A 9,856-nucleotide genomic window follows, 5' to 3' on the forward strand; every position below is an offset into this window, starting at 1 on the left:
TTTCAACCGGTCTAAATTTCAAGCTTCGGCCTCTAACCCTAGGAAACTCTTTTCCACCTTCTCCTCCATTCTTAATCCTCCACCCCGTCCCCCTCCCTCCTCCCTCTCTGTGGACGACTTTGTCAACCACTTTGAAAAAAAGGTTGACAACATCCGCTACTCATTCACTCAGTCTATTGAGTAAACTGGTCTCACTCACACATAACTACCCTTCGCCTTGACCTCTTTCTCCCCTCTCTCTCCAGATGACATCCTGCGACTAGTGAGGTCTGGCCACCCGTCAACCTGCCAGCTCGACCCCATTCTCTCCACCCTTCTCCAGACCATCTCTGGAGACCTTCTCCCATTCCTCACTTCCCTCATCAACTCAGCCCTGACCTCTGGCTGCGTTCCCTCTGACTTCAAAATGGTTCGAGTTGCTCCCCTCCTCAAGAAACCAACTCTCGACTCATCTGACGTCAAAAACTATAGATCTGTATCCCTTCTTTCTTTTCTTTCCAAAACACTTGAACGTGCTTTCTCTGATCAACTTTATTGTTATCTCTCTCAGAACAATCTTCTTGACCCTAACCAGTCAAGAAGATTCAAGTGTGTTTTCACCACGTACTCTCACTACTGGTGTCCCCTAGGGGTCGGTTCCAGGCCATCTCCTCTTCTCTCTATACACCAAGTAATTTGGCTCTGTCATATCCTCACATGGTCTCTCCAATCATTGCTATGCGTATGACACTCAACTACTTTTCTCTTTCCCTCCTTCTGACACCCAGGTGGCGACACGCATCTCTGCGTGCCTGGCAAATATCTCCACTTGGATGTCGGCCCATCACCTCAAGCTCAACCTCGACAAGACGGAACTGCTCTTCCTCCCGGGGAAGGCCTGCCCACTCAAAGACCTCTCCGTCACGGTTGACAACTCCACAGTGTTGCCCTCCCAGAGTGCAAAGAACCTTGGTGTGACCTGAGACAACACCTAGTCGTTCTCTGTATACATCAAAGCAGTGACCCGCTCCTGCAGGTTCATGCTCTACAACATCCATAGAGTATGACCCTACCTCACACAGGAAGCGAAGCAGGTCCTAATCCAGGCACTTGTCCTCTCCTGTCTGGACTACTGCAACTCACTGTTGGCAGGGCTCCCTGCGAGTGACAATTAAACCCCTGCAACTTATCCAGAACGCTGCAGCCAACCTGGTTTTCAACCTTCCCAAGTTCTCTCATGTCACCCCGCTCCTCCGCACACTCCTCTGGCTTCCAGTCGAAGCTTACATCCACTGCAAGACCATGGTGCTTACCTACGGAGCAGCAAGAGGAACTACCCCTCCCTACCTTCAGGCTATGCTCAAACCCTACACCACAACCCAAGCACTGTTCTGCCACCTCAGGTCTCTTGGGGTGGGAGGGCAGCTCCCGCTCAGCCCAGTCCAAGCTTTTCTCTGTCCTGGCACCCCCAATGGTGGAACCAGCTTCCCCATGAAGCTAGAACAGCAGAGTCTGACTCTACTGACTCTACTTATAGCTACGTTATTGAGGAATCGTGTACTTTCTATGCCTCTGATATGTGCTTGTCCCACCTAGCTATCTTAAGATGAATGCACTAACTGTAAGTCGCTCTGGATAAATTACTTAAACGTAAATGTGTAGTGTGAGTGTACATACACCTTTTGTTGTGCAAAGGTATATGGTGGATATTGTGTGCGACTGTGAGTGAATTATTTGTTGTAGTCACTATGCTACTGCTGCTACAACTGCTCTACACGCAGTCTTCACCTGCTGGTGCGCAAACAGAAAAAAAGTGAATTCTCAGAACTGCTCTGGAAAGCCAGATACACTTCTAATAGGGTTTTCAGGAAGCAGCTAAAGACTCCTAGTAGGCTTCCGCATGTGTTAACATACTGTAGGAATCAACCCATGTCCAGTCCTGATACCAAAGCAAACAAAGAGGGAAAGTCTTATGGAAGGGGAGAGGAAACCCCTCTCATCAAGGTTTTTTAAATGATGTGGCTATGTGAATGGATTCACTGGACGCCTCTTCCCGACAGCTCAACAACTGTACCTTCTGCGCATGTGCTTGTTCAGCTGTCCTGTGACGCCACTGAAAACTACAGTGTGGGAGTAAATGAGGCATGGAGCATGGGGCTGGAGTGAAAGTATTATTTATTGGATGACGTTTGAGTATGTGACAGACTGGATCCCTTCAGTAGATCATCTCCCATCTCCCTATGCATCAACACATCTCCTCTAGCAAGCATGCAGCTATCCCCCACTCATCCTGAGACAGAGAAGAGATGAGAACACACTCAATAACTCAAACTTTAGTTTAGCTTGTCTTTAGACATTTGTGCTGGGTGCACTACACACAGAGGACAGAAGTCAGTTTCCTGTGCCTTGCTCTCTTAACATCCAATATCCCTGTAATAAAACACAGAGGTTGATTTGGCCCTCTGGGACTCAATAAGTGCAGTGGCTTATCCCGTTCACCAGTGATGGAAAAAAAGTACCCAATTGTCATACTTGAGGAAAAGTAAAGATACCTTAATAGAAAATGACTCAAGTAAAAGTGAAATTCCTCCAGTAAAATACTACTTGAGTAAAAAGTCTAAAAGTATTTGGTTTTAAATATACTTAAGTATCAAAAATAAATGTAATTGCTAAAATAAAACTAGTATCAAAGTATCAAAAGTAAAAGTATAAATATTTTTCACATTTCTTATATTACGCAAATGGCACCATTTTCTGGATATTTTAATGTACAGATAGCCGGTGGCACATCCCAACACTCCAACATAATTTACAAACAAACCATGTGTGTTTAGTGAGTCTGCCAGATCAGAGGCAGTAGGAAGACCAGGTATGTTCTCTTGATAAGTGCGTGAATTAGACCATTTTCCTGTCCTGCTAAGCATTCAAAATGCAACGAGTACTTTTGGGTGTTAGGGAAAATGTATGGAGTAAAAAGTACATTATTTTCTTTAGGAATGTAGTGAAAAAAAATTCAAGTTGTCAAAAATAGAAATAGTAAAGTACAGATACCCCGAAAAACTACTTTAAGTACATAGTACTTTAAAGTATTTTTTACTTAATTACTTTACACCACTGCAGTTCACACATCACAAACCAATGAAAATTTAGAACTGAAACTCAATATCACAAGCAGTCTATACCTTTCACCAGGGGGAAGGACATAATCCTAAAATACTAAGATCTTGCCTTGAATTGTCCAAACAAGCTCCTATCCATTGATACCAGTTGATGCAGTGTGTGAGGCCTTACCTGCCCTGTGCAGAGCGCAGTGCAGTGGCTCGGCTATGGTTGACGTTCATCTCCATCAGCAGAGGGATGGAGGAGAGGTTGCAGGGGGGAGAGGCCATCTTCCTGGCCAGCTGCATGTTGTTCATGGTCAGATTACAATGCCACAGTGTGGGTAGCTGGCCCCTCAACAGCTCCCTGAGAGAGACAAAGCACTGAGTTACTGTATCTGTACCAATTAGGAACGGAAGGGAGAGCTGAGGGTGAACATTGCAGTATGGTTACATGACTGCAGTATCTTAATAATAATTTACTGCAGCAACATAAAGGCCATTTAATGAGTTCACAATACTGGGGTTTGACAGTGGGAGTCCCTGTACCTATATAGAACAAGAAGGCCCGCACACTGTTAAAGCTCCCAATTCACCGCTTTATTGATAACGTTTCGATCCAAAATGGATCTTCGTCAGGTCAAACACACTGAGTGTTCACATCCCAAAATATACACATTTCACCTCACATGACCATGTGACGCATGATGGGTGCAAAAAAACATGTGTATATCTCTAATAATTAAATAACAATGAGATGGGTACATGTAATGGTTCCAGAAAATAATATATATTTGCAAAATAACCAAGTGGGTAACCTGGAAGGCAAGACAAATCAAAGTAAAGTGACATATTCAGGTAACAAATGGTCTGATATCAAACTCTTGATTCAGACCTCTAGGAAACAAGGTACACAAATGGTAAATCCAATAGAATTCTCTTCTCAATAATAGATTATCAGTATCTCCGCCCCTCCTAGGAGTCTTAACATGTTCGATGCCAAAGAGCTAATGTTGTCATGAGTCCTGATATTACTCCTGTGTTCTGCTATCCTTGTTTTCAGAGCTTGTTTTGTTTTTCCTACATAGCATAGACCACAAATACACTTGATCAGCTATATCACATTGTTTGGGGAACATGTAATGATGCCCTTAACCTTAATGGCCTTGCCCGTACCTGACTCCGCTCAGGGGTCCGGCCGTTGGAGCGGGCATCACCAGGTGGGGGGCCTGGGCTGGAGTGGGCAGTTGGCGGCGCTGGCAACCAGGGTTCAGGGCCCACGTCAGCTTGTGGGACTTGATGGCCAGATGTTGACGGGAGTGGCTGGGGCACGGGAACGGGGTGAGCAGGTGCACATTGTAGTCTTGTCTTATCTGAGGAAATTGTAGGAATTGTGGTTGATTTATTTATTTATTTTAAAGGCGCTATGCGGTAAGTCTTTTGTATCATCGTTTACTAATCTAGCCATCTACATTTCAAAGTATAATATGAAGTATGGTTGTACAGTCCAAACAATACGCTGTGAAATACCTTCTGAACAGCCATTACTCTTGTATATTTTCTGTTGAAATACCCAACAAATACCCGACGGAGCAAACAAAAGTCGGAAAACTGTACCGCCTACTGCCAGAAGCAGGATCGCATCACATAGAACGGATATAGATCAACAGAGTTTGCTTTCCATGGGAATGACCATTCTAAAACGTATGTGTTTGAGAAAAGGCTCTGAACCCATTGGGTTTCAAATGTTCCATTGAACAGTTTTAACATTTTAAATGACCACAACATTATTATAGATAACCAACGATAAAGCCACATGAAAAGCCATACCTTTTCAAAAGCACTGAAATGAAAGTGAATGTAGCAACCATGTAGCACCACTATTCTTCCTCACCTCACTGAAAAGATATAGCATGCGAGCAAGGCAGGTCTTGCGGTTGTGTTCAATAGCAGCTTGTTTAGCACTCCACCGACGTAACGTCCGTTTCTGGTACACATCCAGTTTCGTCAGGAAGGAGTATATTTCTTTTACCGACTGCCCATCCTTTAGCTCCCGAGCAGCAAGTAACTGCATATTCAGATTGTAACTGAAAAGAAAAAATAGAGGTTGAAAAATAAGTTGAATTCCAAAAATACAAGTTCTGATCAATAAATGGTCACGTGAATCATATGAACAAAACAATTCTACCAAAAAAGAGTATGAGCATAAATTCTTATCATACCTGACTTGCTGCACTGATCTGTAGGCCATGAACTTGCGGAACAGGCAGGCCAGTCTCATCTCATCCATGCCCAGAATGTATGTGATGAGGTCCTTGGCCATGCTGTACAGCTCAGTGGAGATCTCCCCGCTGATCGCCGCCTGCCTCAGGAGATTCAGGTTGGTCCTCTGAGACACCACGTTCACCTGGTAGGTCGCCCCCACCATCACCGTTTTCTCTATCTTCCTCCCCTCCGCCTCAATCTCCATCTTATACCGCTCCATGTCCCCCTGGTTGGCTGTCTCTATAAGTCTGGGTTTCAGTACTTGCCTCATTGTCTGATGTGGAGTATGTCTCCTCTTGATTCGCTTCTCTCCCGGTACTTTGACAGTTTTCTCAATGTGGTGGTGGCGTTTCTTCTCCACTCTGATCCCCTCTTCCTCTACAAAGCTGTCAGAGGACGAGATGGAGAAATGGCTGGTGGATGGCTGTTCCTCCTCAGTCTTGGGCTCCTTATCCAACTTGTTGTTCATGTCTATGAGGTTCTCCAGGGCCAGGCGCATCTTACAGGCCTGCTGCTTGCTCATGTTGTTGATGTTCTTCAACTGGATCAGGACCTCAGACACAGAGTGATGGCATTCTTGGTGGGGTCCTTTCTTGGAAGCCGACTTGGCGTTCTTGTCTTCTTCGTTCATGAGCATGTGCACATTGGCGCCCAAACTCTCAATGTTCTGGTCATGCCTGACGAACATAGAGTTGATCTCTTTGAGCATGTCCCCTGGTGACTTGGTGGTGTCGTCCCAGAACCCCTCCCGGGCCACTTTGTCCTCCTCAAACGGCATGCCCAGGATGCTGTCTGTAAATTTCCCATGGAGTTTGGAGGTGATGTTGTTGAAGGAGTCTCGGATGGTTTTCTGAAGGATGATGTAGAGTTTGATGGCGTCGTTGGCCTTGTCTGCCTCTAGGCCTATACCCTTAACACTGAGGGACTTTTCAATTATGTTGAACACAGATGACTGGAAGCCATCCAAGAGGCGGGTGCTGTTCTTCTCCATGGCCTCAAAGAGGTCCAATTCATCAGGTGATGGCTCGGGCTTGATGTCCTCTTCAGACACAGGGGAAGGTATCTCCTCTTCGTACGTCTCCTCTTCGACATACTCCTCCTCAATGGGCTCTGGCTCCGTCCCAGCCGCAGTCTTGGGTGGGCTCTTGGGTAGCTGTGGTTCCACCACTGATGGGGCTATCTTTGGCTTCTGCTCCTTCTTAGACGGAGGGGGCCGTCTGGGATATTTCGGCTTGAATGAGGCTGAGGTGCTCTCTGGCTGGGTTTGGCTCTGAGTCATGGGGAATTCCATCACCGGCTCAATCACTTTAATCACAGGACCCTGTTGACCTGACCTGACCATCCCATCCAGCTTGTGGATCTGGAACTTGTGCGCTGCGATCTCCTCCTGAAGGTTATAGTTATCTCCCTCCAGTTTGGTGATCCTTGTCTTGCCCCCTTCCAGCTCTGCTCTGGCACGGGCCAGGTTAGCACGGCAGTCATCAGCCTTCATCTCATCCAGTTGGGCCTGGGCTTTGTGGGCCTCACCAGTGCGCTCCTGCAGAGCCTCGTTTAGGTTGTGGAGCCCCGTCTGAATGAACTTAAAGGCCATGCTCATGGCCTTGTTGCAGGACATGGACTTGGCGATGTCGCCCAGCATGAAGGACAGATCTGTGGAAGACTTGGTGGCCAGGCTGGGGTCCGCCATCATGCGGTCCACTGTGGGCGGCTGCAGCTCCTGGATCTTCAGTATCGTCCTGGCATCGACTTTTGACTCCAGCCACCAGTGCCACACACCTCCCTTCTTATGTTCTGCTTCTTTCTTTTTGGTTCTCCTGGTGTCGAGTTCAAAGAGGAATCCACAAAGCTCATGAAGACGTACAATGCAAGCTTGGATGTCCGACATGAACCTCTGGATCTTGTCTTGCATCTCCTCAACCCACTCCTCAGTGATGCCATCCACCTCCCGGAAGTCCTCGTCCTCCTCAACCTCCCCCAGCTCCTGGTCTACAGCAACCAATCAATTAATACAATTGTATTAATAAAGCCCTAACAAATGTCACAATGTTTTTTACAGTATCCTAACTTAAACTCCTGAAGAGCAAGCAGTGTATAAAAATAGATTGTACAGAACATATATTACAACCATGGTATGAGCATTAATTGCTGAAGCACTTTGGTCCAATTCTAAAGCACTTTGAACCGCTTTTTGCACTGTGCCACTCACTCATGTTTCTGAGCCACTGGAGGACCACGCTGAGCTCATTTTCCTTGTCCAGGCTGGACTGTAGGAATGCTTGGATAGTGACGAGCTGCTGGCCACGCCTACGCTTCTCCTCCAGATGCTGCGATTGTGTTATCAGGTCATCATCCTCCTCCTCTACAGCCGAGGCCAAGCGCATGCGGTACAGCGCCTTGTTCACACTGTTCAGGATCACGTGCAGTCTCCCTGCCATGTCCTGTAGGTATTTGTATTTATTAAGGATTCCTATTAGCTGCTGCCAAGGCCGCAGCTAATACTACTAATAATACTAATAATACTACTACTACCACATATCTACAATACAAAATCCATGTGTACGTGTGTGTAGAGTGCGTGTCTTATCATCTGCATGTGTAAGCGTGTGTCTGTGCCTCTGTGTGTGTTTCTTCAGGATGGTTTGTATGAGGCTAGGAGATACTGGATAGGCCTACATGGAATACTACTACAAAGACTATTATGTAACGATGGAAGGGGAACAGCAGTAGAGAGACTTGAACCTGACTCTGAGGTTACAGTGGGGCGAGTGCACTACCACCTGTGCTGTAAAAACATGAATGCCACACTACTATGAAGTGATTAGATGAAGAAGTAGAACACGTGGCATCATGAAAAAGTGCTTCTCTGCCATATGACCTACAGGTAGTGAGGGGAAATTGGTAACTATGCTCATATCTCATTCCAGCTAACACATATGTTTCTTAGGGCTTGGTGAGATCGTGGTTGTCCTATGGTTATTTTGCAAACAACTTTCAGGGAATGTTGCAGGATAGTTGCTTGGCTTTGGAACATTCTCAGCCCATTTAAGGAATTTGACAAAAAAAAACATACTTTACTTATGTGCTTGTTTTAATAATAATTTTTAATAATCTTATGTTTCACTATTCTGCCATAATACCTATCAGACATGCTGCGCAGTAATATCGTAATATGAACCCTAAACCATGTATACCAGCCAAAGTTACGCCAAATTAAGCTAGCGGTGTTATTAAAATTGTTAAGGACACATTCAGGAAGTTTTAACAAAGTTATTCAAAAACCTCCAAATAACATAATTTCTGTTCTCAGAGCATTAATAAAACCTCCCAGGAAAACTTTCAAGGATCCAGAGTAAAATGTTCTCTGAACCCAGCACAGGCGAAATTTTGACTTCTGTTCTGAGAACGTTTAAAAAACGTTCAGTTTTATCGGCCAGGAAACTTATAGCTTCATTCCAACAACCAATGTAAAACCAAAAACATATGTTCCCACAACTTCCAGGGAACCAAATATGCTAGCTGGGCTCATATGCTCTTCTTAAAATGCATATTTTTTATGACAATTCTTCACAGCAATAATTGCATATGGGCATGGGCGTTACAAATGGAACCCTTTTTGGAATGTGACTCACTCGTTTAGCTCGACCCATTTCAGCAAATTCCAATTTCCTCAGTACCACCTCAACGGAATGTGGTACTTCTTGAGGTGTAGAAAGGATCTTGTCCAAATCGATATCACTTATAGTTGGTTTCTCCTCCATTTTCCCCTTAGATAAATAACTATTTCTCTGAAAATATAAATACAAATAGATATACTTTTGAAAGAAAAATAGATATGATATAATCTGCTATTTATCTCATGGGCTCTTTAAATAAATACACATTAAGTACCAAAAAATAAACATTTTTGATGAAGCCGAGGCAAAGTCTCATTCGTTCAGAACTGAGAACTTTGAAACACACTAACAAAATAATAATAAATTACGTCATATACTTTGTTACATCATAGACTCCTTTCAGTTTTGGGGAGGAAATTCGATTTTACAAGGGAAACCTAGAATTATTGTAGGCCTATGTGGATTTCTCCATCACCATTCTGAATAATAGCTTTTGCCCAGACATACTCTGCTATTTTCCCAGGAATGAGCTAACACTGCATGGCCATCTGGTCAAATTACTCTCACATCAGTGGCTTTGCCTCTATTATACTCCCTGCTATCTTTTAACACAGATACAAGACCATTATACTGTCAATTTACAATAAAAGACTAACAAATACATGTTATTCAATAAAAATAAAACAGATTGCTTAGCTAGCTACATGCGTTTGTCTTGTTGTTCATATGGCCGCCATAGAGTAAGCACAGCCAAAATAAACGTTTTTATATTTTTCTCAAATAAAACAAAATATTTATTTACCATCATCAATATGTGTGGTTTGTAAATGGGGATAAAATGGTGACGACGGCCAGTGTTTTTAATGGGTGGGGTTAACTCGTTGGGGAGGATCGGGTTAA

The 9,856-nt window shown here is 44.4% G+C and overlaps 1 protein-coding gene across 2 annotated transcripts; it reads right to left on the reverse strand.

Moving 5' to 3' along the window:
- Positions 1-2,137: 2,137 nt before the first annotated feature.
- On the reverse strand, positions 2,138-9,828 carry LOC115168346 (uncharacterized). 2 transcript variants are annotated; one of them, XM_029723507.1, is made up of 8 exons: positions 9,661-9,675; positions 8,972-9,127; positions 7,549-7,780; positions 5,300-7,328; positions 4,972-5,164; positions 4,254-4,450; positions 3,271-3,444; positions 2,138-2,269 (listed from the first exon to the last, which is right to left on the reverse strand). In XM_029723507.1, exons 2-8 carry the CDS (start codon positions 9,098-9,100, stop codon positions 2,254-2,256), a joined length of 2,970 nt encoding a protein of 989 aa, XP_029579367.1. In that variant the 5' UTR covers positions 9,101-9,127; positions 9,661-9,675; the 3' UTR covers positions 2,138-2,253. The 2 variants fall into 2 exon arrangements, with proteins under 2 accessions (XP_029579367.1, XP_029579368.1); XM_029723508.1 differs by lacking the exons at positions 8,972-9,127; positions 9,661-9,675 and adding an exon at positions 9,759-9,828.
- Positions 9,829-9,856: the final 28 nt, after the last annotated feature.

Source organism: Salmo trutta, chromosome 30 (assembly GCF_901001165.1).
Source record: "Salmo trutta chromosome 30, fSalTru1.1, whole genome shotgun sequence".
Classification (NCBI taxonomy): Eukaryota; Metazoa; Chordata; class Actinopteri; order Salmoniformes; family Salmonidae; genus Salmo; species Salmo trutta.

Excerpts from the sequence above, each read along its gene's own strand:
- LOC115168346 (XM_029723507.1), bottom strand. The coding sequence starts at position 9,100 with ATGGAGGAGAAACCAACTATAAGTGATATCGATTTGGACAAGATCCTT. Across the intron at positions 7,781-8,971 it reads AAATGGGTCGAGCTAAACGA|GACATGGCAGGGAGACTGCA; the intron begins GTGAGTCACATT and ends AAATACCTACAG. Across the intron at positions 7,329-7,548 it reads CCAGTGGCTCAGAAACATGA|ACCAGGAGCTGGGGGAGGTT; the intron begins GTGAGTGGCACA and ends TGGTTGCTGTAG.